The sequence below is a fragment of the Marmota marmota genome, unplaced genomic scaffold (genome assembly GCF_001458135.2).
Source record: "Marmota marmota marmota unplaced genomic scaffold, marMar, whole genome shotgun sequence".
In the NCBI taxonomy this organism is placed as follows: Eukaryota; Metazoa; Chordata; class Mammalia; order Rodentia; family Sciuridae; genus Marmota; species Marmota marmota.
The window spans coordinates 5,184,514-5,211,262 of NW_025999869.1; the positions used below are offsets into that span (position 1 = coordinate 5,184,514).

The 26,749-nt window shown below is 45.7% G+C and overlaps 1 protein-coding gene across 3 annotated transcripts in view; it reads right to left on the bottom strand.

Moving 5' to 3' along the window:
• Positions 1-26,749, bottom strand: part of Dock2 (dedicator of cytokinesis 2) — a 397,939-nt gene that overhangs the window by 266,445 nt on the left and 104,745 nt on the right. For all 3 annotated transcript variants that reach the window (XR_007352105.1, XM_048815769.1, XM_048815762.1), the window contains exon 25: positions 25,362-25,468. Coding sequence is in view for 2 of the 3 variants with exons in the window: in XM_048815769.1 (XP_048671726.1) it covers positions 25,362-25,468 (107 nt within the window). In the remaining variant the exon portion in view is untranslated. The remainder of the gene's footprint in view (positions 1-25,361; positions 25,469-26,749) is intronic.

Genomic DNA, 26,749 nt, shown 5'->3' on the forward strand with positions numbered 1-26,749 from the left:
AAAAGAAAAAGAGAGAGGATGCTGTGCCAGGACCTGAAGAGTCTACTATATATGGAGTCCTCACTATCAGAAACTCTCTCTGTGGTATAGTATATCATTAGGACTACTTTATGGACAAGGGAACTGAAGTTCAGAGAGGTTTGATAGCTTGCCTACAATTGAATGACTTATAAAGGGCGGAGACTATTTAAACCCAGGAAATGTAATTCTAGAGCCCTTGTTCACAGCTAAGTCATCCTGTCTCCTTAGTGTAGGGGAGCAAAGGCAAAAGCTTGATTATTTTGCTGCAGTAGAGAAAGGCAGTATTGGAGACTCTAGGTTATGTTTTAGAAGCAGAATCAATGCAACTTGCCAGTGCATTCAACGTGCTCTGTATACGTGTGAGCGTACGCATTTTAAAAAATATTTCAGTAAGAGGGCAATAGATTTCTTGTAGGGCTTATCAAATTAGGATCTAACCATGGAGACCATTTCATCGTTTCAACTAGCAAGTAATAAAAGACTCCCATCGACATCTTCCTGAAGGTGTGGAATGGTCGTCACGCCTTCCAAAAGCTATTAGGACAGAAGTGGCATGTTCTGACAGGTTCTTCCCCCTTCAGTGGCCCCATCAGCTCTTCCGCAACTGCCGACCAGCCTCCTCCCAGCCAGCTCACTGATTAAAACACAACTGGACTCCACAGCAAGTGCTTTTAGGAAAATAAAGACGCAGACATGGCCAGTTGAGCTGTGATCCCTGATCTGATCTGCTCCCTACTGCTTAGAGGGATTGCATTTGTGACCGCAGTACTAGAGGAGTGCCACATGGCCTCTTAGAAGACTGTGTCTCCCCTTGGGATGGAAGGAGAAGCTAACCCGAAGCCCTGGGGCTGCACCAAGTTGCCCCTGTACTGGATCACCTTGGTGACCCTGAAGGGACTCCTGGGAAGGCAACATGCTCCCTTTCAAATGCACAAAAAGGGAGAAGTGCATCAGACAGCTTTCTGATTGCCAAGAGCAGGCCTCACGTCCCTTGTCCCCTTTGTTTCAATTCAGTGACATGTGGAGTTCACATCTATTTCTAAGCACTCGGGATGCCTATCAGACCAGTCAGTGCCACCCAGACTCTCCAGGGCTGATCATCTGGACCCACAGCCTCTCTCTTACACCATACTACAGGTGTTCCTAAGGCTCTGTGCCCCTGCCCCCCTCTGGAGACTCACTTTGTTTCTTGCACCCACGAATCCCCGTCTTTCCTTAACAAGGGACAATTACAGATGTAACTTCTTGTGAGCAAGTCTGTAGCTGTGTGCTCAAACGTCAGTTTCTTAGCAGCTAGAGTGGCAATGACAGATATATTTTAATAAAGGACAGACACTGTTGGGAGTGAGAATGAGAGGAGAGTGGGATGCGGACCGAGGGGGATGTTCAGTGTGTGCCAGCTCCTGTTGGGTTCCAGGAATTCATCTGACCCCTACAAAAACCTAAACGTGTGCATCATCCCCATCCTAGGGATGAGCAAAGAGGAGCTCCAAACAGCTTGCCCAGGGTCACCTCTCTGGTGCAATGGCAGCAGAGACCAGACTCCATACACACAAGTCACAAGTCCTAGGAGTCACTCCCAACTGCTACACGTGCAAGCCAGAGGCAGTCACCCTTGACTTGGTCAACTCCTCTCTGCTGGCCTTAAATAGACTCCAACACTTGGATGAGGGGTTGTTTAATGCTTAGCTGATGTGTGCTATTGTTTTAGAAGGTTAAACCCCGAATTCTAGGATCAGCAGCAATGAATGTGAGTCACCTCAGGTTTGAGTCATTGATTGTTTTATTCAGCTACAGTTGGCCAAGGCTCCTTCCTGCATGTGGCTATGCAGAAGATGATTCTGAGTCAAAGCAGAGTGTGTGAAACTCCGAGCTTCCTTTAGCTACAGCTAACTTACATATGTATTTCACAAACACCTGTTCTAGACGTTCTGAATAAAATGGACTCATCTGTTCTAGACGTCCCGAATAAAATGGATTCAAAGCTGTTATCTGCATCACTTGAAATAAATTTATTTTTGTCTGAAATAACCAAACTCAAGAGAACTGAGTTCCAAGAGATGGGTATAAATTGAAATGATTGGGACATATGCCTTAGCATTTCACCTTTCCCTTTTGTATGTGGACAGAGTAGGGAGGGCCCGGCAAGCTCTCTGAATGTCCTTTTACATCTGTTTGTTGTCATAATAATGACACGCACAATACTCCAGCCTCACAGGGACAATCCCATCACAAAACTCACAAATACCAAAAAGAACAAAAACCGACAATAGTGTTTTGGATCAATATAAGCAGCTAGAATTCCATTTCTGGGAAAAGCGCACATTAAAAGCCTCTTGTTTACATTTTAAGGCTAACAGAGGGGCCTTTCATTTCAGAGAATTAAATGAGAAAATTCTCCTGGATTCGAGCATTAGCAAAATGGAATGGTTGTGTAATTGTTTCCAATCACTGTCTGATTCTCTCCTTCCCTCACCTTCTCCTCTTCAGCTCCAGAGGAGGAGTGGCTGGGGGCCCTCACTTGCCACGCCACACGTTTAAAACCTCGAGTTAGTTAGTACAAAGGGAAAACTAAAAAATATGCGCTTCAAACAAGCTGAAGAACTGGAAGCAAACTTTAAAGAGGAAGGGGAAAAAACCTACTGCCATTTTCCTCGCTATAACTAAAAATGGAAATGGGGAGAATGTATCCCCTGGCCTGGGTTCTTTGGGCTAAGAAGGTGGACAGCAGAGATGGCCCTCAGGGGCAGGGCTGGCTCGTCCCTGCTTGCTTTTACCACTGGTGAAACAGAGCCAGCGAGGTCCCTCCCTGGAAGGCCCACAGCAAAGAGTGACTTGAGAAATGGATCACACACTAGGCCAGATATTTAAATGAGAGAATCAAAAGGATTCTGCTCGGACCCTAAACCAGTAGAACAGCAACTGGGTAAAATGTGAGGTGGAAGGAAGTCAAGAGAATAAATATCCCACAGCAACATGTAATGAGCTCTCTGTACAAAAGAAGGACAATATCTGGTCTTCACCCTTGGGGATGTCCCAGGGTAATAAAGAAAAAAACCAGTTAATGACGGAACGGTGTAAAAATCACAACTTAACATACCGCGTTTGCAATTATGTCCAGTCCCTGCAGATGAGTCTCAAATTGGATTTCTATGAAAGTGATATTAATGTTTTATTGGGGCAATACTTGTTCATCTATTTACTATTAGTTACATGTACTTCTTTCTATGCTATGTTAGTCCAACAGGAATGAAAGCAGAACGTGACAGATGTGGCAAAAGTCAAGAGGGGCTGCCCTTATGCCCTGGGGTGATAAGGAAAATCATCCAAATTCTAGCCTTTTTGGATCATTAAGGCAAAAGAGAACCAATTTTTGGCAGGAAACATACCTTTTTTCTGAATTCTTAAAAGGAAAAAAAAATCATATTTAGTTTTAATATTAAGGTTCTACATTGAGTTTAGTAATGATTAGATGCTTTTGACATCAAAGGTGGATTTTTTAGCTCTGAGAAGAGCCAGAGGAAAGCAAATGGTTTTAACACATTTGATTGTGTTGTGTGCTCACGTGAAAAATGAAAAAAATAAATAACACAGGAGGTGGCCTTAGGCGGTGAGCTGTCCCTCCACGGCACTTCTGTTGATCTACTGATGAGAACAGCCACGCATCTAGATCCTACCAAATGCCAAGCATCACATGCAGCACAGGGGTGTGCAGGGCCAGGATGTAGGTGATAAAGAGACAGAAGTGGCCAGGTCAGGCACACATGAGCAAGATCCAAAGGTGTCTCCAAGGGGCTGAAAGTGACAAATGAGACAATGAGATTTGAAAGCCAGCTCTGGAGGTCTCCAGAACAAGAGTGAGGAAGTGGTTAGAATGAACGCAGTTTGGGAAAAAATGAGTTTGAGTGGCGGTAGGACATCCAAATGGAGATGTCAGAGGGGGTGTCTAAAAGTGATCCAGCATAGATGGGTGGGCACTACTTGAACTACGGGAAAGATACAGTGAACGTGGCTGCTTCTCACCTAGAAGGATTTCCAGGGACAGCTGCAGGGCCATCAGCAGTGAGTGGCTTGTTCAGTATATTTGGTGGTGATCATGAAGACCATGGTAAGATGGAGAGGAGAAGGGAAAAGGAGGAGTAGGAGGAGAAAGAGGAAAAGGAGAAGAAAAGGAGAAGACAGGTAAAATGAGAAAGAGCAAGTCAAGTAGAAGAGGAGAAGCGGCAGCCACTGGTTGGGACCTGGAGGCAGGTACATGACAGGGACCTCAGGCCAAGGGAGCTAAAAGGTGCTTAGAAGCACCTTCCTTGGAAATTTTGAATTACCATAAGAACAAGGTTTAGACAGAGCTCAAAGGGGTTAAGCATCCTGAACTGCCACTTGCGTGCGTGACCCAGCTAGTGAGTGTCTACGCTGTCCCTTCACCAGGGACTGCCAGTTGGGAGCAGGATTTCCCGGGAGGGCCAGTTGACGTGTTGGCAGATCACCTGTAATGCCCCTGTTTGCTGAAGGGAGGGGAGGAGTGGTCCTGCCTTGCTCTCCGCCCCCACCACGGAGCAGCTCGCCCAGCCCACCAAAGACAAGGCCCATGGATGCGCTGGCCCGTGAAGAATAGGAACAGACAGAAATATCAGCCCTCAGGCAGGCTCCGTTCTCATTCCTCTGATGCAGGGATGGGAGCTACAGTCAGCAGCCGGGTGGAGTGTGCAGGGCAAGAGTGGGGATCTCAGGGGCTATCTGTGTGACCTTGGGCAAAAAACTGAGCCCTCTGCGAGGGGGAGCTATAACATACCTCCCCAAAGGAGTTGGCAAGAGGAAAGAAGACATATAATCAAGCAGCTCGAGCCGTGCTCCGCCCAGGGCAGGCACCATGGATATTCAGCTGCTGTTATTTAACTGTTAAAATACATGTGTCTAACTCTCCAGGTGATAGAAGTATGCTGTATCCAGTGGTGGTTACATGTGTGTATACCTATGCAAAAAGTTCACTGAACAGTATATTTAAGATCTGTACATTTTTCTATAAATTACATTAACATGAATATATGTACTTAATTACATTTAAAATATATGTATAAGTATATAGTATGCAGTTCTATTACTGTCACATGTGCATGCGTGACTTTACCACTCCAGACATATTAGAGTTATTGTAATATTTATGATTATAAGTCCACAAATTACTATACGGTGCCTACCACTATTTTCCCTGTTGAACATGGTGAGCATTCAGGGAGTCAGGTCAGTTGCCCAAGGTGTTGCCCCAGGACAGATGCCCAGTCAGAGTCCAGAGACTCTGCTCATTTTTTTTTCTTTATTTTTAAAGAAAGGTAAAGTCACCTTTATTTTATTCTTTGTACCTGTAAATCACTGGTGTAGATTTTGTTCCTACTTCAAAAACAGTGTCCTGTTAACATGTTTCCTAAATTTAGCCACTTAGTTATCTTATTCATTGTGAAAGACATTCATTAAAAGGCCTTCAAGTATTTTTACAATCAAAAAATGTAGCCCCATTATAGGAGAAAAAAAAAATTAGACGTTGTTTCCTTTTTAAAACCATTCAGGAAAAAAAAAAATGTTAAAGAAGGTAGATAGCAAAGCCAGTAAGATTAAGTAAAACTGAAAACTTCATCAATTTGCCATCACGAGATTGAACAGAGTGGACCTGGATAACACCTCTTCCCTGAGACAGTCCCATCTCCCCTCCTTTGTTGCCCTCAGGATGCACTTTGTCCTGACCAGAGGCTGTGCTCTGGAAGCTTGGGCTGAGGACCTTTTCGCCTCAGTGGGCCTTGGTCCTCGGCAGGGGGAAGACAACATGCAAACGGCCCTTGGAAGGAACAGCTGTCCCTAGTCTCTCGCTCATTCTTTCTCCCTCCTTTCTCCCTCTTCTCAGCTCAGCTCAATCCACATTCTCATTCATCGTTGACCCCAAGATCCCCACCTGGCAGAGAATGGTAGGTGATGAAGCACCCAGCAGAGATTGGCAGTGAATCAGTTACTGCAGGGAACACACCCTGACTCCCCAGATTCTCCCAGGGCCAACGATGCCTCAAGAGGAGCACTCAGGCCTCTTGCCAAGACAGCACCAGACAAAGGAGACGGAGGGCTCCTAATTTACGAGGTGCTATAGAAATTAATTTTGTATGCCTCCTCCATTAGCAGTGTGTCTGAATTAACTATAATATGCAAGTTATCATGTTAATCTTTGATACTAAAAAAGAATGTATCATCATTAACCTTCCTAGCCCTGAATTTAGCAATGCAGTCTTTTTATTAGTCGTAATAGAAGTAGCATTATTTCTTGGCATCTCCAAACTCTCGCCCATCGGTATGCAGTTCCACCAGTCACTCTGTAAAACCTCTGCTGATTCAGAAGCCCGTTTTTCAAACGTTTGACTCTAACTGCCTATAAGTCACCAGAAGTTGACTCCACCTTCATTTTTTTTTTCCTAGTTTCCTCTAAATGAGAATAAATTTTCTGCTGAAGGTGCAGTCTACAGAAGCCTGTAACGGCCAGTGGAACGAGGCCCACGGAGAGAGGGGGCGTGAAAAGATTCTGCGGAATATTGTGAAGGGCAAGCCGACCCCAGGCCAGCAGCTCCCAGGTCTTCAGAGCTCTGGGACCCCGGCAGTAAAAAGTTACAACCAAGAGGAAACAGCCTGCTTCAGGGAACAGGAGAATAAATCAAGCAATACCAGGAGCTTCATAGTTACAGACAACTAGAAACTGCACAGAGAGAAACCCAGGACAACTTTCTTTCCAGATATTCAGTTGCTGTGTGGAAATCATAAGTGAAAAAATGCAGAATGTTCTAGAACTCATTTTTTTTTTTTCAGTTGGACACACTATCTTTATTTTATTTATTTATTTTTATGTGGTGCTGAGGATAGAACCCAGTGCCTCACATGTGCTAGGTAAGCGCTCTACCACTGAGCCACAACCCCAGCCCTAGAACTTATTTTTGATGAGTATTATTCCTATTTCATTTATTGTATACCTGCTAATCTTTTAAACAGAATAAGAAATGGAAATTATTTGATAAATTATGTTTCGCTGTCTTTTTCTTCCAGGCATATCGTCTAGTTGAATAGCAAGATAATCAGAAGTTAGAGAACTTCTTCAAAGGGGATAAAAAATATGAGAATATGGTCTAAAATATAAACTTAAAACCGAGCATCCATCCCTGGAAAATGTAATAGCATACAGTTAATAATTCAAAACATAAGTAAAAATATCTACACCCTGAAACTAAATCGGCTGCTAATCAACCTTTTTGGCCTCTAGGAAAGCTACCAATAATGAGATTGCTGACAGATCTGGGTTCACCTCTGATATATGGGTCATTTTAATGTTTCCCTCTTAGATCTAATAATTGTTTTTCTGGCTACTACCTGAAAAAGACATGATATGAAATGAGAAGGAATTGGGACCAGCCATGTCCATCCTCAAAGGGTGTGGAACATTATAGCAGGAAGAGTCAAGTACAGTGTTCCCTAAACTTTAGTCAGCCATTATTTTTACCACTGGGAGACTCACCAAGGACTTGTCATAATTTACATACTGTGCTATGATGATTTTCTTAATATTTTTCATAACTTACATTTATTTCAGTTTGCTTCCATTCCTATTAAAAAGAAACTCTGCAACCTTGGGTGGAAACCAACACCCCCTGCCATCAACGGGAGGAGGAAAATTGAACACAATGGAAACCAACCCTCCCATTAAATTCTAAGAGGAGAGCAAGCCTAAGGTATCCACCCTCTTGGTTGTCAAAGGAGACTAGTAGAAAAAGATTAAGGGCAAATTAGCTAAGCTGTAAGACCTCTGACATAATAAGGAAGACTTAGGTTGAAAGAGAAGGAAAGACTCCATGCTTCCGTGATGTCACAGAAGATCACTGTGCATGTGGGTTGCAGAGAGACACGGGGAACCTCACTCAGAAATGCTGGCTGCTGATCCCAATTCTGCCACTAACTCGTGGTGTCACCTTGGGTAGGTCATGCTCCTTGGGATCTCAATTTCCTTGTATGTAAAACAAGGGGTTAGATTAGACACTCTCTCCAAAGAGCCACTCAATTCTATCCATCCATCTGTGTTTGGTGAAATCTTTATAAACATATTCAAAAATCTCTCTTGATCATCTGAAGTCTGTGGTTGTTCTTTGCATTTACCCCGTTTTCTGAAAGTCTTGCCAGGCAAAAAGAGTAAAGCTTTGAAAAGACTAGCTATTTTGAGGGAAAAAAAAAAAAAACTTTAAAGCTGCAATGCTGAGTAAAATCAATGAACTTGACGGCAGTCCACACAACAGAAGCTGGCCACCCGGGACAGATGCCCATGCAGCAGCCTTGAGCCTTGGGAGCCCGTGGGCAGGATGCTGCTTGTAGGGGTGGAGGGGGTCACGGCCATTGCCTCAACATCTGCCTAGCTAGACCACAGTTCATGCCCATTGAGCAAAAGAGGGCTGATAGTAAATGATCGGTTTTATCTCCTAATTTCTAAGAAAAAAAAAATACATTGTGGGAGAAAAGAAAGCTGATCCGTAGTTAACAGTCAGCTAAAGTATCTGCAGCCTGGCTCATTGCAAGCTCTGGCACAGATAGGCAGGGTCCTCCATCCATGAAAGAATGACAACCTGCTTTATAAGGTTTCTGTCAGAAAGTGTAAGTAGTGACACTATTGCAGTATGTACGTGCGCCCTGTCTCACACATCATTTCTGTTTTCCTGCCTTGATATTTTAAAAAAGTCAATTTGAACAACATTTTACTTTGAACGCTCTACTGGCTTCACCTCTGAACTGGCAATAAAAATGAACATAGTAATTATAAATGAATAATTAAAATGGAAATAATAATCATATTAATTTGAAGCTATCATTTATGGAGCATTTATTACCACCCAGGGGACTGTAGTCAGCTTTTGTTTCATTTAATATCCACACTACCTCTTTAATATCCCCATTTTACAGATTAAAAAAAAAGCAGAACCAAAGGAACAGCAGATGTTGTCCAAAGTCACTGATGGATACAACTCAGAGATTATAAAACAAATGGATGAGCCCCACAGGGCTTCTCTAGAATTCAACAAGCTTTGGTAAAGGATATCACTCCAGAAGTCTTTTATGAATAAGACCAAAGTCAAGATCAAGATCATGGAATGATTAGAGGCTACCCAACTCCAATGAAGTCTGGAGGGTCACAATCTGCAGCTTATTGGTGCTTCTTGTCTTTTTCTCTTTAATCATTTTTTTAGATGTTGCAAACAACAAGAATGACTCGTGTTCTCCTCTGGAGCCCCCTGCGCTTTGCTCCCCTCTCAAGAATATCTGTGTGGGCTGGGGTTGTGGCTCAAGTGATTGCGCGCTCGCCTGGCATGCGTGTGGCGTGGGTTCCATCCTCAGTACCACATACAATAAATATGTTGTGTCTGCCGATAACTAAAAAATAAATATTAAAAAATTCTCTCTCTCTCTCTCTCTCTCTCTCTCTCTCTCTCTCTCTCACTCTCTCTTTAAAAAAAAAAAAAAGATTATCTGTGTGCCATTTGAATAGAGTGTCCCATGGCAAATGCAGGCCAGCTTTTGAGAACAGCAGCACATCCTGGACATTTTTGTCTTTTCCAAGTGGTTATTGAATGCTTTGCATATACCAGAGGGTCACAATGCACACATTCAGCTGGAAAACCTGTTCTAAAGTTGCCCTTCTTCTTAGAAAAGGTGATTGCCTCTATCCTGTGGGGACCTAGAGATGTCAGAGACGTGAGTATTCATAAGAGTCCAGAAGGAAAAGCAAAGACTGAAGTGTTTGGTGTAGGACTATGCACCCCTAGACAGCCCTGAGCCAGAGAGTGTCTAACATTGTCCTTGGGCAAGAACAAGCAAAGTGGAACTGGAGGACAGCTGATAACTGGGCCCTGTGTGGCTGTTGAATGAGCTGAATTTCCCCAAGGCACTAAATATTCCTCCTTCTGACCCTCAGGCATAGAGAGAGATCTGGAGGTCTGCAATTACACAGCAGGCATCAGGAGGATGTCCCCATTTCCCAGGATTAACCAAGGTGGGAGACACTACACAGGGCTGCACATCCTCCTCTAGGCTGGCCAGAGGGAGAAAGGAGCAGTTTGTCAGACTTGAGCCTGGGGCACAGAGCTGCAGGGAGCCCAGACAAGAAGCAAGAGCGGGAAACAGTGGCCCTTCCCGCTCCCCGCCCCCATGCCCATCTCTTGATATTTGTGGCTAATGCCTCTTGATAAACTGGGAAGAGAGAACAATACTTTCTAAGTTTGGGGAGTGATTTTCTCCTCTTCCCAAGAACCACACTAAAGCCACTGTCCTTTAGTGGGTCCCACCACCTACCAAGATTTGCCAACTTTGCATGCCTCTGAGAGGTAACTGGGACCCACTGGACTCTGCACAGGTCTGAACAGATGGCATTCATTTGAAAACCTCCCCTTGCAACAAGAGATGGGGCTCAGAATCCCGTGAGACCCCCTCAAAGCCACAAAGCCCCCTGCTGCAGAACAGATCCTGTAAAACACGCAACACGGTGGGGGTGGGGCAGTGAGCCCGAGGAAAAGCAGTTTTTCAAGATGCAAACAAACATTTGGGTGGGGAGACAGGCCCCTGAGGGGTGCCAATGTGGTCCCTACTGCTGCCTCCTCTCCAGAAGGCCTGGGCTGCCCAGGCTGCACTCTAGCCCCTGACCAGTTGTCATACACTGGCCCATGAGAACAGTGCAGGGCCCCAGTATATCTGAGCATGCTGAGTCCTATAGAGTCTTTCACGTCAGCCTGACACCGGTGCCCTCCAAACCCCAGGATGATAAAATGCCAGAACACAAGGCCAAGTAGAGCTATGTTGTAACTCACCATGGGAAGAAAAATTGATAAATCTTTCAACCAATTTGGGGAAGCCACAAAGATTTTACTAAAGCAAAGTAAAATTAAACACACACACACACACACACACATTTTTTTATGGGGGTTAAAATTTGAAAATCTCTTCCAAGCTGCCCCTGCCCCTCCCAGGTAACAGGGCCGTTCACAGCTGGAGTGGGGTTGACTCAGGCCACGGTCATCCCAGCCTGCCCACGCCCCCTAGGACTGAGAGCCTTCCCAGCCCTGGCCCCCCTGAAGCAGATGCAGAAGTAGCAGGGCCAGGGGGAGCTCCTTCCTCCAGGGGTGGGGGCAGCAGGTTTGAAGAGGGGCTGCATGGCGGTTGGAGGGGAAGGTGGCAGGAGACAGAGAAAACAAGGACAGGAGGGATTGTACAGGGGCGAGCCCAGGCCCACCTGGACCTGACTCCGCCCAGTCTTCTGCAGAGTCTCTCCAGAGGCAGCTTGAGGACATCAGCCCATCCCACCATGGGTGTGTACCGGTTCATGGTAGGGACAGTGTCACCCAAGAGCCAGCAATGGCGGTGACTCCCTACAGGCACTGGTACTACAAGCGCAGGCGGTGAGAAGGAAGCCCCAGCAACTTCCAGAGGCACAGAGTGCATCCCCTGAGCCAGGAAGAGCGAGGGCCATGCTGCCAGTGATAAGAATTGGTGTAGGGACAAAACAAAAACAAAAACTGAGCAGAGACAATATCACCTTCCAGGACCTTTTGTAAAACGGAGTAAGATGGAGGGTGGCAAACCAGACCAATGTGCATCTTGTTCACTGGACTTAGTTTTAAATTTGTAACACATTTTTAAAGGACTTTTAGGTTTACATCTAAACTGAGCAGAATGCAGGAGCCCCACACGGCCCGTCCATGCACCCAGCCTGCTCAGCTATCACACCCCCCATCAAAGCTGGCTCTGTTTCTCACATTACGCTAAGTGAAATGAGCCAGGGGCAGAAAGACAAATGCCATGCATTTCTTTAGAATTAGAAATTTTTGTTTAAGATTTTTGGGGATGGGTGGAGAGAAATGGAGATGGTTGAGCAGACCTATTCTGTCAGATGCAAGAAAGGCCTCCACAGTATGCATACCAGGCAGGAGCCGCCTCAGTGTCTTAGATTTGCTGACTTCGACTCTCTCTCCACAGCTGGTTGCTAACATCCTTCCAGCCCAGACATCTCACATGCCTGGTGTGCTAAATTCTTCAACACACACACACATGCACATGACATTTTCTGTTACACAAAATCCCTCCACCAGGCGAGTGGGACATCATCGGTCAGTCTCATTTTACAGAGGGAGAAAGTTAAACAAAAAACCTATACTTTGGGGAAGATGGAGTAAAAGAGAGAGGAGCAGCTTGCTGAGCTTCTTCGCCAGCCCAGGCCTTCACATGCTCTGGACAAGCGCTCAGGAACACAAAGACATTGCCAGTCGCTGCACTGCATGCTGGGAGCACAGAGGCAAGTGAGTGCAGTATGGATGTGGGGTCTGAGGCTGACTCTATGCTTCCTGAGAAAGGGAGCAACAGCAGCCCCGAGGGCTGGGCTGCCACCAGGACTCATGAGGTCCACTTCCTCCACCAGCTTAAAAAATATTCAAAGGAATTAGGTCCCAGCTGAGGGCAAGTTATTGCAATGGAAGTGTAGAAGCTGGGGCACAAATGACTCTGACTCTGGACCCTCTGGGCAGTTTTCTCAGGACCCCAAGCCTTAGGGTGAAAGGGACCTGATAAGTCCCCTAATTCAAGTTTCTCACCCGAGAGATGGGGACCGTGAGACAGAGGGATGATTCACTAAGTGTGCGTATACAAAAAACTGCAGAGCTGAGGACACAGGTCTCCTGCCCTCTAGCTCCACACTGGGTCCTCCATCAGATGACTGCGGATAACAGTCCTACTAGCCATAGCTGTTGACAACATGCCATTGACAGTCCTTATCAAGAGCCAGATCCTGTCACCAGCATCAATCCATGTCCTGCTCCCAAAAGCCCACAAGGTAGCCCTTGCCCTCTGCTCCCCCTGACAGAGAAGAGTGGGACACTTCTGCTCTGGAAGCCTGGGTACATTAGCAAACTCAGGTCTCCATCCAGGCCCTTCTCCACAGCTATCCTATGCTGTGCCTGCATCAGGAACGGGAAGTCTCTCCTGGAATCATTTCACCCTCTTTAATTGAAGCCATAACTAGAGCCTCATTTGCCTGGGGGGTCATGAGCTTTCCTCTTCATTCTGGCCTCAGGTCCACCCAGTCTGGACCATCTCATGCTCAGCAAATCCACTCCAGCTTTCCGGGGCTGCTAAGGGCCCTCAGTGTGACTGCAGCTAAGCACCTGGTGCCACAGAGAACACCCACACAGGGACATGTGTGATATTCTGCCTGCTCCATCAAGGCCAGCAGAGCTGTGAGAAAACGTCCCTCCCAAACTGGATCATGTCTCTTGAGCTCCTCATTTGGGGATGACATGGTCTGCTTTATGCTGAGTGTGTTGCCTAAGGAGGAAGCAGGATCCTGGGTTGAAGTGTGAGTGTGTGTGTGTGTGTGTGTGTGTGTGTGTGAAGGAGGAAGAAGGGAGAATGAAAACCCTGGAGAGCACTGGGGAAGCTGGGGGGAGATTCATGCCCAGCAGTAAGGAAATAATGAGCAAAGAGGAGAATGATTTGTCTATTGAAGTTATGAATTTCACTAAGTTTTTCTAGCATACAGTGAAATGAAACCATATGTCCATAAATAAGAAAATATTGAAATTGGTTATGGACCAGCTATACAACAGAGCCTCGTTTAAAAATAGAATGAGAAAATGTTCCCAATAATTCTCAGCAGAAAAAGTAGATTGGGAACTTGGTAAAACAGTCTTCCAATTATTTAAAATAGATGACACAAAAGAGAGAAATAACAAACAACGGTTAGCCATAAGTCATGACATCATAGGTACTTTAATGTATTTCCAAATATCCTTCAATGAACTCGCGATGTTTTGGTAAAACTCACTTCCATGATAAATGTCATTTTTCCTGACTCTGGAAGCATCTTTTAGAGCATGCCTGCCACAGCCTTGGTGTGGTCTGTGCCCCATTGGCAAGGGAACATGTGATATCCTGCCTCCTCCATGAACTTGTCCCTAATGTTCCAAAGGCACCATTCTCACTGAACCCTGGTGACAAACATTCTTACAGGGCTGTATATACACATAATATAATTTATGAAATGTATCATAAAATAAATTTATGATAAATTTATTAAAATCCTAGATGTGTATTAAAACCCTATGAACTCAATAAATTATTAATTTACACCAGAGGTTACTGTCCTGTTGTATATGTAGGTTATGCTTCAACTATATATCATTAAAAAAATAAATCAGCAGGTTTCACATAAGAACCCACTTGGAGAACTTCTTTTAGAAACCAAAGGAAAGATCATTTAATTATGATGTTCTGTAAAGATAGTGCTGAGCCACATATAGACACAGAAACCAGCAGGGGGCGCTGACTTCCCCCTGGTCCCCACCACTCCCTACTGCCTATCTCCCAGAGCTGAGCTGTACCATTTCCTCTCCTGTTTCCTTAGGTAGAGAAATATTTCTCTGTACACTCATCTTTGTCAAAGACGAGGAAACGAATGACAGCCAAATGTACTGTGTTTAAGAGAAAAAATGAAAGTGACCACACTTTGTGGAGAAAGTTTCCACATGTTTAACAGACCGTGGAGAACCTCTGTCATCAACATGAACAAAAGATGACATTGGGATGGCTATTTGATAACCAGGACCCTGCCCTTCACTCCTTTATGTGGCCTTCCTGGGCTGTGTGGGTGGGCAGCTGAGCAGACTTTGGGTAGTGCTCTAGCCCCCTGGGGGCAGAAACCCTTGTTCCAGATTCCTCCTGGCCCAGAGATTCAGAATACAAACTGGGGAATCACACAGACCCGGCTGGATGGCTGACTCTGCCAGATTCCTCGCCCCGGGGATTGGTGGCGGGGATCCCAGCTTGTCTGGCCCTCAGTTTCCTCACCTGTAAAACGGGGATAGGAATGCCTACACTTTACAGAACATCATAACTAAATGAGATAAGTATGAAAAGCTTAACCCTGAGACTGGCACAAAACAATGGTTAGTTACATCCACGGTGGCCATAAAATTCTGTATAACTGCATTTCTTTCCTATTTTCATGTTTCTTACACTGTCATGGTACTGCTACAGTTTTAGATTTTCGATAAATATTGCCTCCGCTGAATGAATCAGCAGCTGGTGTTCAATTTACCCATACTGTAGTTTTACGGAAACTTCTTCCTCTTGTAGGAAGAATTGGGGGCCGAGGGGGGGGGACAGCAAAATCAAACAAACAGATCAACATAAAAATCTCATTCTAAGACCTGCCTCACCAGAATTCAAAATAGCCATGCTTATAATTTCACAGGGAAAACAATTAAAAAAAAAATGGACTAAGCATAGAACCTTATAAGAATTTACAGGGTAAATGTAAGTTCCTAATTATATGTGCTGCTGCTAATATGAAGAATGGGGTGGAACATGGATTTAAAGATGCAGGAGCAGTTCTATGTCTATAGAAGAGGTGGTTCAGGCAGCTGTTAAAGAAGTGGGCTGGGATTTTTTTCCTTGCCCAATTTATTGCACTTTATAATGTCATTAAAAGCAGCAATTCTAGGTACTTTTGGAAGTTCAAGGAGGATTTTTTTTCCTTTGATTTTATGCCAATATATATATATATATATATATATATATATATTTAAGTTCTGGGGGGAAAAAGAACACTTTAATAAATTCCTCGGATTTGTTCTGCAGCCTGTTAAATCTCTGCCTTCTCTGATTCTGGATCTGAAGGTTTCCTTCTCGGAATGCCGCCTGCGATCAGTCACACAGAAGGGGAAGAGATGTGAGGCCGGGCCTCTGATCTCCAGAGTGGGGACAGGACAGCGTGGAGCTGGCTGTGGCCGTGTGGCACAGCAGTGGAGACGGGCAAAGTGGCCTCCCCATTTGAAGACCTCCATGGCTCTAAATGCCCTGGCGAGCGGAAGCTGAAGTCCTCGAGCCTCAATGGCACTTTCCTGAAGAAACAGAGTTGGCTCCAGCACTTTGAACTTGTCCAGGGTTGAGCCGGGCGGTGCTAATAACTGGCTGTGTGAACTTGAAGTCATGACACGATTTCCCCTTACTCCAAAAACCTTCTATAAAAGGGCCCCGTTTCTTGCCATTAAATGGTGAAACATATTCAGAAGTATTATCACTTGGGATCCGAGGATGCTATTTTTGATGGTAGATTTTTTTTTTTTTGCCATAGGACCTCTGTCTGGAAAAGCATGTTCAACCTCATCATTTAGAGTGCTCTAGGGAAGACTGGTGGCTTGCCCCAGATCGCACAGTGTGCACTCATGATGCGATGTGCATTTGTGTAGCCAGTGCTGACATCTAAAGTGCACTCCACAAACACAGGGCTGCTGCTGTAGCGGATGCGAGTACTGCTGCTGTGTTGGCCGGGGCTGTCCTGGTGCCTGCTCGGTGCTCTTCATCAACACTGGGAGACTCTGCAAGAAGCTGCCCCCTGGGCTCCAGTGAAGTCTTGCCACAAGAATAATAATTGTGTGTGTGTGTGTGTGTGTGTGTAATGAGCAAACCCGAGCCTAGGGAAGGCCAAGTGTCATGTCTGGGTGCAAAAAAAGTTCCCAGGATGCTCACATCACACTGGAGATTAATTTGGAGATGGCTTAGGAGGTGATGCTGAACTTGCTGACCCTCAGTCCTCAGCTGGGCACGACACCAAGGCCTTACACACCATAGACGAGGGATTGGATCAGGCTAGGCCTCCCTGCCCTCAGCCTCCTGGGATGAGTGTTGTCCCAGAAATGCAGAAGGACTGCAGCATGGTGAGAAGGAGAAATGGCCCAAGGGACAAAGCTGGGGAAGAACATATGGTCAAAGGAAAAAAAAAAAAAAAAAAAAACCAGCAAAATCAGATCCCCACCTCATCCCAGGTACAGAGCATAAGCTCTGGAGATGGATCAAGAATTTGTGTATCATAAATAAAATTACAAAACTCTCAGCAAACATAGAAGTGAATACATTTTTTTACTTTGGAATTCAGAAAGATTTCTTAAACCAGATGCACCAAGACTTGGCCATTAAAATGATCGATAAATTTAATATTATTCAAAAAATTTCTATCCATAAAACCCACCTTAAAATGAAAGCCAAGCTGTAACTAGAAGAAGATATTTGCAATACACAAAATCAGCAAAATATGAGTATGAAGAATACATAAAATATGCTGCAACTCAGTAAAAGAAATACAACTAACTCAAGAGGAAAATGGGCAAAATATGTGAATAGACATGCCACAAAAGTGACAGGCACCCACAGACAGGCCACAGGTGTTACACGCCCACAGAGATGTGCTTCAGAAATGACATACATATAAGTCATGCCACAGTGTCACACAGATGTGCTAAAGAAGTGACAGGTACACATGGATATGCCACAGGCATGACATTCCTGCATAGATGGGCTACGGAAGTGACATACACACATAAACATGCCACAGAAGTGACACACTAGCATAGACGTGCCACCAAAGTGACATGCCTGTGGCAGAGAAGCATAAGAAAGGGTTCTCAGTGTCACTGGTGGTCAAGGAAGTGTGCATCAAGAGCATGATGACATGGTTTAAACCCATCTTACTGGCAAGAACTAAGAATTGGGTGACACCCAAGTTGAAGAGAATGTGCACCCACAGGACATCTCCTGGACAGCTGGGGGGACACAGAATTGGCATAGCTACCTTCAGGAAATAGTTTAGCACTCTCTCTCAAGCCAAATATTCAGATTCCCTTTGCAAAGCAAAGCTGAGCAATTACAGCCCCCAAAGAGACTCCTGCACATTTATAACAGACGAAAATGTTCTTATCGGCGACACAACGGAAAAAAAAAATTGAACCAAATGCTTAAAATTGGAAGCACAAAGAAATAAACTATGATCTGTTCCAACAATGGAATTTTCTACCGGCGTCAACACAACAAACTCCAGCAACCTGTGAAACGGATGAATCCCGGTAGAATAATAAATGAAAAAAGCTCCCCCAAATACCAATAGTTCAAAACCCCTTTTTATAAAGTCAAAATAACTAAAGCACTGGTCCTACATGAGGGAGATGTGCTGTCCAATCACATAGAAACAAAGCAGCAGAGTGATGGACAAATGATTCCAGAATGCCGTCCCCTCCATGGCAAAAGGCAGAGTCCTCTGGTTACGCAGAGGTGACTGGTGATGTTCTAGTTTCTGCTTTGGGTAGTGAGTGTGTGGATACTAAATGTGTTAATAAAGTAGTAAATTATATATATATATATATGCAGCCTTGTGCAGACCAGTGAGGAGGTATAGTTAATCAAGGCTGTGCCTACTCCAGTTTGTCACAACTGTCCTTTCTTTCCTTTTTCTAAGGGACACTCGTCATTTGATAATGGTGTGTTTTATTGTCAAGGTCCACAGACCAGTGTTTGAGAGCTGGTGGCAAATCCTAAGCAGACTGAGCACAAAAAGAAATCAGGTACCTCCCAGACCCTTAAGAGCTGGCCGCGTCAGCCCCAGAGTGGCATGAACGAGAATGCTAGGGAGGCGGGGTCCGGGTGCAGGCTGCCCCCACCCGTGCCCTGAGGAAGCCTTTCTCTCTGCCCACGCTGCCCTTCTTCCCCCTCTCCAGCTCTGGAGCTGTGCTTCAGCCTGAAGAGGGGTCAGGGCCACCTGCCCCTGCATCTGTGGGACGGCTGACACCATGTGGTCCCTCCCCCTCTCCAGAGTTGCAATCTCTGGTGCAGGCTCCAGGATTCCAGGGCTTGAACCCACTCCCCAGGTGCATCAAGGTTGGAGAAATCCCTCTTCCAGAGGCGAAACACCTTGTTTTGTCCTGTTTATAATCCCAGGAACCATTTTGAATATATTAAACTCTCTACTTTTATGCCACCTGCCATACCATTCCATCTTTATGGTGCCAGAGAAGGAAGCAGAGGAGACCCCCTCAGAAAGAAAGAAGACAGGATGGAGGGGATGGATCAGCCACCCTTTCCCCTGGTGTCAAGACCCAAAGCCACAAGATACAAGTGTCCCCAAATCCCCTCTCAGGCAAAATCCCCAAGGGGGTACATTGAAGAAGGCAAAAGCAGCATCTTTCTTCTCTTTCCTATTTGAGTCTCTGGGACACGGTCCCCGAAGCCATTTGGGAAAGAGGGAGGGAACTCTTTTGAATCTAACACTTGTTAGACCTAGAACCAGAAGACATCACTAAATGAAATTCTTAAGTGGCCACAGTACAGAGTGAGGTGGAGACTCTAGAAGAAAGTTAGACTGGAAGCACAAAACTACGCTTTCTTTGGACACACAGCTGGGGGCAGAATTGGGACAGTTGTCTGCCTGCTCCTTTCCAGGGCCTGACCTACAGCAGGGGTGCAAAGAAGTGTTGAATGAGTCTGAGCAGAAATGCCTGGGCCACCAGGGGGGTAGCTGCAGATTGGACCCCAGTGGGTCTCACAGGGATGAGGGGGAGACCCTGCAGGGTGTGCCTGGGGACAGGATGGAGCAGAGGCAGTGGAGGGAATTCCAGGCAGTGCCAGTTGTGTAAGGTGAGGAGAGAGGTGGTGGCCGCTCTAAGGCTGGCGCATGGCCTGAGGGGTGGAGGCTCTCTTCTCCTGCGGCCTCTTCCTGCAGAACAGTCTCGTGGCCAAGCCTGATGTTGACATCCCAACTCGGCAGCCTGCTGACACCCTGACTGCTCAGGCAAACTGAGCTGGGCGAAGTCAACAGCGAGGCCTCTTCCTGCTGCCCCCGCCACATCTGTCAGAGACAGCTGCCCGGCACTGGGGAACATGTGGGTGGTGGGGAATGGAAGAAAACCAAGTCCCAAGGAATAAATGCTTATTTATTCCTAATAAGAATAAAGCCTGGGGTTGTGGAGGAAGGTGGATTTTGTTATTCAAATCACTTATACTCAGAATCCAGCTCTGACCCTTGCTACCAAAGGCAGAGAGAGTGCCCATTGTCACATTTCTTGGGCATTCCTTACAGTTGGGCTGGATTCAGGTGACACGGCCCAGCCAATGTGCCATGGTGAAATCAATAGGCATCACTTCCAGGCCCAGGTAGTTTAGTGCCTCTCTCTGCCATCTCTCCTCCCCCAGTGGCAGGGAGGCCTTGGGGACCAGCTGGCACAACTTTACAAAGGACAAAAGGCACATGACCTTTGCCAGACTTTGCACAGGAACAAAAACCTTTACACTGTTAAACCCACTGAGAATCTGCTATAAAAACCCACTGATTTGTGACTGCAGAATCATTATGCTAATAACGTAACACATTGTATAGCCTTTGGTCTCATCGGGATACAAGTTACTAAATTTCCTAGACCTCAGTTTCCCCAATTATAATAAGATAGGGGTTGTTGTAAGAATATAACATATTTATGTGCCATACAGCATCTGTTACAGAGTTGTCACTTAAATAAACATGTCTGTCCTTTAAAGATACTGTTGATGTCATTATTTTGCTGTGGTTGCTATTGTGACCAACGCTTTTCCATGGGCAGCTAGTACATCTCAGGCTTCCTGCTGGTTGTTCTGCTACAAAGTTAATCACAGTTGTGTAGCTAAAGAAACTGAAGCTGAGAGAGGCTACTTGCTTAAAGGAACACAGCTAATTAGTGACCAGGTCAGGAGCAGAAAGAAGGATGTTCTGAATCTCATGGTGACATTCCTGTTCATATTTCAAACACAGAACCTAAGGCTCAGTGACGTTATAAAAGCTCACCAAGCAAAGCCATCACTAGAGTCAGGGGACTTTGCTCTTTTCCCAACCTGATGCTGCAATAATACTGGAAAAGATAAAGCCCTTATGGCACTGGGCACACTCGGCCTCCCCTCCCCCCACAGCTGACTGGCCACCGTGAACTGTGACTTGAGGCGCAGCTGCTGCAGATACTGCAGGCCATGGTCAAGCAGCAGGCAGGAGGAGGCAGCTGCAGCTCCGAGGAGGACGCTCGGGCGCGTGTGCTGCCCACACAGCCACTCAGCAAAGTCCCCAGTGAGGAGTCCTGGTAGCTGGAAATCAACACGGGAAGCGTTTCCAAATCCTCACCAGCTCACTCCTGCGTGTGTGTGCTTTCCCCCTCCCACTGTTTGGAGGTTGAGGAGAGAAGTGAGCAGTGTGGATTCTAAGCAGTTTACACTGAACCAGATGGCGCATCTGATTAGCATCAGACGAAACAGACAACATTACTTAGAGATGAGGTTCTCGTGGGGACAAATCCGTTCCAACAGTGCAGAAGGCTTGGTTTCTTCGTGGGCTCCCCTCAGAGCCTCCTGGGGGCATATCTAATCCTCCCTGCTCCCCTCGGAGTCACCGGGCATGTCTGAGCTTGTGTTGGAGAGGACAGAGATTAATCCCTATAGATTCTCAGTTCTTCTCCCGCTGAACTCTGAGGTCATTTCGCACAAGGAAGCCATCCCGTGTGGAGCCACTACCACTGGCTACTCCTTACTCACTCCTTCATGGTGTGTGCTAACAAGCCACATCATACCATCGGGCCTGCAAGGCAATCCAGCAATCCAGCCTGTGGCTGTGCCCATGTTACAGGAGAGGACATGAAGATGCTCTAGGATTGGGTAGCTGACTCAAGATTGCAGGGCAAAGAACAGTGGAGGCCACTAGAGGCTGGCTGCCTCCATTCTTTAAAGAGTCCCAAGGCCAAACAACCAGAGAGGATGGCTGGCAAGTGTCCAGGACCACATGAGTATGGTAAGGCCTGGAGCAACGTGAACAGCAAAGGGAGAGGCCACCAACCCTCCCCTGCCCAGCCTCCTTCTAAAAATACCAAACACCACCTTTTGCAAAAATGCTCTGGGGAGGTGGAACAAAAATGGGAAGAACTTACAGACTCAGGCCCTTTCATTCATCAAGTCCCAAGTTCTCCAGACCCCCGAGGAAAAACATGTGGCTTCCAGGGCAGCGGGAGAGTCCGGGCTTAGGGTGAAGTGCAGCTATGCAACAGGAGGAGACTCGCTTATCACAAGGAATCTAAAGGTCAGGATATTGGCTGAGAGACTGCAGGAGGGAAAATCTGCACCACGAACAGTGAAAGTCATCACTCTGTACAGAACATTGCGCTGAAAGTGATGTTGCACTAAGTTCTTTAAATGCCTCATATATCTCACTAGCCTAGAGAACAACCTTCTTTTTTTTTTTATTATTATTAGTTGTTCAAAACATTACAAAGCTCTTGACATATCATAGAGAACAACCTTCTAAGTCAGACACTATTTTATTATTCCCATTTTACAGATGAGCTTACTGAGGATCAGAGAGGTTAAAAAATCATCCATGGGGGCTGGGGTTGTGGCTTAGCAATAGAACGCTCGCTTCACACGAGGGTCTGGGTTCGATCCTCAGCACCACATAAAAATAAATAAACAAAATAAAGGTATTGTGTCCATCTACAACTAAAAAAAAATTCTAAAGTCATCCATGGTGACACAGCTGATAAGGGACTGATCCAGGAATTAAATTAAATTAAATGACCCAAGTGCCAGTGCCCATAACCAGTAAACCCTGGGCCCCTCTGTGTAGGATCCTCCCAAAGAGAGGTTAATAAGGTAGCCTGCCAAAATCTGACAGAGTGCTTACAAGCCTCCTGGCCCCTCTGTTGGATGTCCACACAAATGCTGAGGGTTGTGAGTACAAGCCAATGCCTCTGACAAGGCTCCAGGAGCTTGCACATCTGGCACTTACATGAGAGTAGCCCAAAGCAGCTCTGTCCCAAGGCACAGGGTGCTTCACAGGAGAATAACAGGACGCATTCATGACAGCTTGAGTTTGGCCAGCGGGACCAAGCTCACCTTGGTGAAGGGTATGAGGGTAGACACTCGCCCCAAAACAGTGGACACCAGCAGGTGTCCATGAACTCAGCCTGTCCATCTGGAACTGAGCCCTTCAGAAAGGGGAGGAGCTGAAGCTTCCCTCTGGGTCAATTCAGTAAAGGGTTCACTTAGCAAATAAAGAGTGGGACAGCTGAGCCCAAGAGCCCACCGCCCTCCAGCGCCAGGGATGGGTAGACACATGATGTTCTGTGTCCTCTGGAAAGCAGGGACCCAAGGGTACTTTGTTTGCCTGTTCCCAGTCTCTGGATCTATTTGGAGGTAGGAATTTTACATTGCCTTTGTCACCATGAACAACAATAGGGCTGGCCTCCTGTCGGTTAATATTAATCAGAGGGTTTTTACAGAATCTAAAGCTGCCGCACAGCAGGACTGGGAAGCAGCAGCTGGCCAGCTGCCCTGTGACCCTGTTAGCCCTTGGGGGGCCCCTCGCAGCCCAGGAGAGGGGGCTCCAGGAGAGGGATTACTCGTACTTCCACAGGCTGGGATTGACACACATGCCCAGTCTGGGCTGTGCTCACTCTTCATCTGGCCTCCATGCTAAGCGGGACCCCTGATAATAATGGCAGCTCAGAACAATGAAGGAGAGCCAACTAGCCAGCTCCCTGCCACCTGTGCAATGCCATGTGTAGCTGGAGGTGTCCTTGTTACATCTCTAGGACTGGACTCGATTTGTCTCAATGGTGACACCACCCCAAATCCCAGCAGGGGCTGCCAGAGCAGGAAAAGGCAGGCATATTTCAGGGCCTTCGGAGTGAGGGGAAGTTCATGTGGATGTGGAAATCAGAACCTTACAAACACAAACGTCTCCCTTTATGAAGCAGCAGTGATGGAAAACGGGCAGCTGGGCTTACCAAGGTCAGTCTCATCACTTTGCTCAAACCACCCTACACAAACCAACCACACACGTGTTGCATTAAAATGTTCTCACGCCTAAATGGTCAGGAAGCCACACACACGAATATGAAAATCACAGGAATACCTGCCTTCCCCGTGTGTCTCTCTCCTACCCTAACCCCAGGACAGGATCCAGACAGCAATTTAGGATGCACCATGCTAACCAAGACTGGGCAAGAAAAACACCTTTACAGCGAAGTGGTTTCTGAATGTCTCTGTGATTACCAGGCACTTTACATAAATATTCCAGCTTCACTCCCTGAATAAATTCCAGTTGGGCCAGGCAGAGCCTCTGGATTCTAAGACCTCAGTTTCTCAGTTTGTGTCTCATTTTATTATTGACATCAGTGTGGACAGAGGAATTTAAAATTGGCAAGGGCTGGTCTTAGGGTCCAAAAAAACAGTGCTGACCTCCAAAGTCATCCTTTCACCCTTCTAGAGGGGAGAGGAATGCGAGGTTCTGAACAGGTAAGCAAAGAGGGGCATAGGGCACGCTCCGTTTTGCATGATCCAGGAATGCAGACTGCTGTCAGAAAGGAGCCAGGGGGTGAAAATGAACTTCTGGACCCCCCGCCCCTATCACATCTGGAGGAGCTCTGGACATCTAGTTCACTGGCCTCAGAAACAAGAACCCCTAGTCTCTTGACAATAGGATGCTTGTCAGAGGACTCGGGCTACCAGTTTAAGGGGACAGCCACTTTGTTTAAATCCTGTCATTCCTTGATCTCCAAAAGATGCCATTAAGTGAAATTAGTCAAAGTTCAGAGGAATTACCTAATAGCTTCCTTTGAGTGATAATAATAAAAAGCCAAGAGATAAAATATAGCCCATCTATTTGATTATATATCCAAGGAGGGTTACAGAAGCAAACATAGAGGCTGGGAAGACTGGCTTCTTCTGGAGAAGGCCCTGGAGTGGTCATACACAGGTCCAAAGGGACCTTTCATGTGGCACCTTTTCATATCTTTGCATTTAGATCCATACAAATGTATTACCTATTCAAGAATAATTTACATTTTTTAAAAGCTAAAAAAAAAAGAGACCCTACAAATCCTACTCAATCAGAATCTCTGAGCTGGGCCCCAGGAATCCACATTTTAACAATGTTTCCAGATTATTCTTACATCCTTGAAGTTTTGAGAACTTCCCAAAGATCAGTTCTTTTAAAAGGAACCCGGCCCACCTCCCTTCAGGTTACAGACAGCAATAGTAAATCGTGCAGAGAGAAATCTTCTCATACCTCAATGACCTAAGGTATATACGCGTCTCCAAATTTACTGCCCCATTACTTTTTCTCAAGAAAAATAAACACTGCAACCTAAGAATCCCCCAAATCAGTTTAGCTTCTGAAATCTGAGCCGGCAGCCACTCTCCACTTCGCACCCTCGTGTGGACTAAGGGAGCAGTAATTTGAGGTAAAAATGGGAGTTCATAACCCACTTGAATCGAATGCATGAAATATGATATGTCAAGAGTTTTGTAATGTTGTGAATAACCCCCCAAAAAATAAATAAAGTGTTTTAAGAAATACCAAAAAAAAAAGAGAGATATTTTAGTGTCCAGACAGGTCGCCCTCTCCTGCCAGATTCCAAAAGAGGACTCACCCAACCCAGACGCCTTGCACTCACCTTGCTTTTTAAAGAGATTGCTCTGGACGATCTCGTTCATGGATTGAACTTTCTGCTTCTGCAGTTTCACAGGGGGGATGCAGGTGTAGAACTCATAGAGGAGCTGGCTGGAAATGGGAGTCAGGGAGAGCAAATTAGACCCAGCATCCTGCCCCCCAGCACTGACAGAGCCTCCTGGGGTGCCAGGGTCACTCCTGCTCCCCTCAGACCCTCAGTTCCTGACAGAGCTCAGGGGCACAGCAAGCCTCCAGCAAAGACGCGTCAGCTGTGGTTGGTGTTGAGTGTTAAGAGCATTTGAAGAGATGTAAAAATCTGAAAGTGGCACCATCAACCCTGGGTCCTTACTGCATACCCAGTACCTTGCATGCGCTGCCATTTAAACCTCGGAACTCTATAGTTGGATAGGATATTCACCCCAATGTTACAAGAGAGAAAAATAAGCTTTAAAAAGGTCAACTAACTTTCCCAAGGTCAGGCAGCTAGAGAGTCAAAGCAACAAGAAAACCAAGTGCTAACTTCATTAGCATATCATTTTATTTATAAGTGCTTATGCTTGGAAATGCTTTATGATACGTCTTAGGATCAAAAAAGGTCCTTAACTTTAAGAACATCTGTGAAAAATTGGTGGGTTGCAGATAGTTCGGGGCATCAAAAAGGAGATAGCTCTTTCCAGATAAAAATAAAAATATCTCAAAACAGAATAACAGTCCCTGTAAGCTTTCCAGAAAAAAAAAAATGATGGTATTCATTCATCCTTTCAAGTATTTATTAAGCATCTACTTAGTATGTGACAGACAACATGCAGAGAAATGAGAGTCATGGGAACAGACTTGGTTCCAGTTGGCATGGATCTTACATTCCAGTGGAGACGCACACACAACGCAGACACCAACAAAGCAACATGTTGTGATCAATGCAACAAAGGAAATAAATAGGAAGCTATGTCAGAGAACAAGGGGCCAGGGGTCAGCGAGGATTTAATTGATTTACAATATTCAGAAGTAGCTTTTCTGAAAAGTTAACATTGAGCCTGAAGCTGAAGGACAAGAAAGAGCTGGCAAAGATCTTACGTGAACAGAAAAGGGACATCTGTGAAAAAATTGGAGCTCAATGATATCAAGTGAATATTGGAGTATAGTTATAAAAGCTGCACCAAGGACGATTTCTCAATTTCAATCCATGGGTGGCAGTTATGCAAACATGAGCCTTGTGGACAGCAGGGAAGGGCACGTGGGAACTCCGTGTACCATCTTCAAACAGAAAAGTATTTAAACATAAAAAGGTGTTTGTTTGTTTTTTTTTAAAAAACATCTCCTGTTATGTTATCTAGGAACTTAAGCAAATTTAAGGACAAGAAAAAAAGATGAGGGTATATCAGATCCATAGGC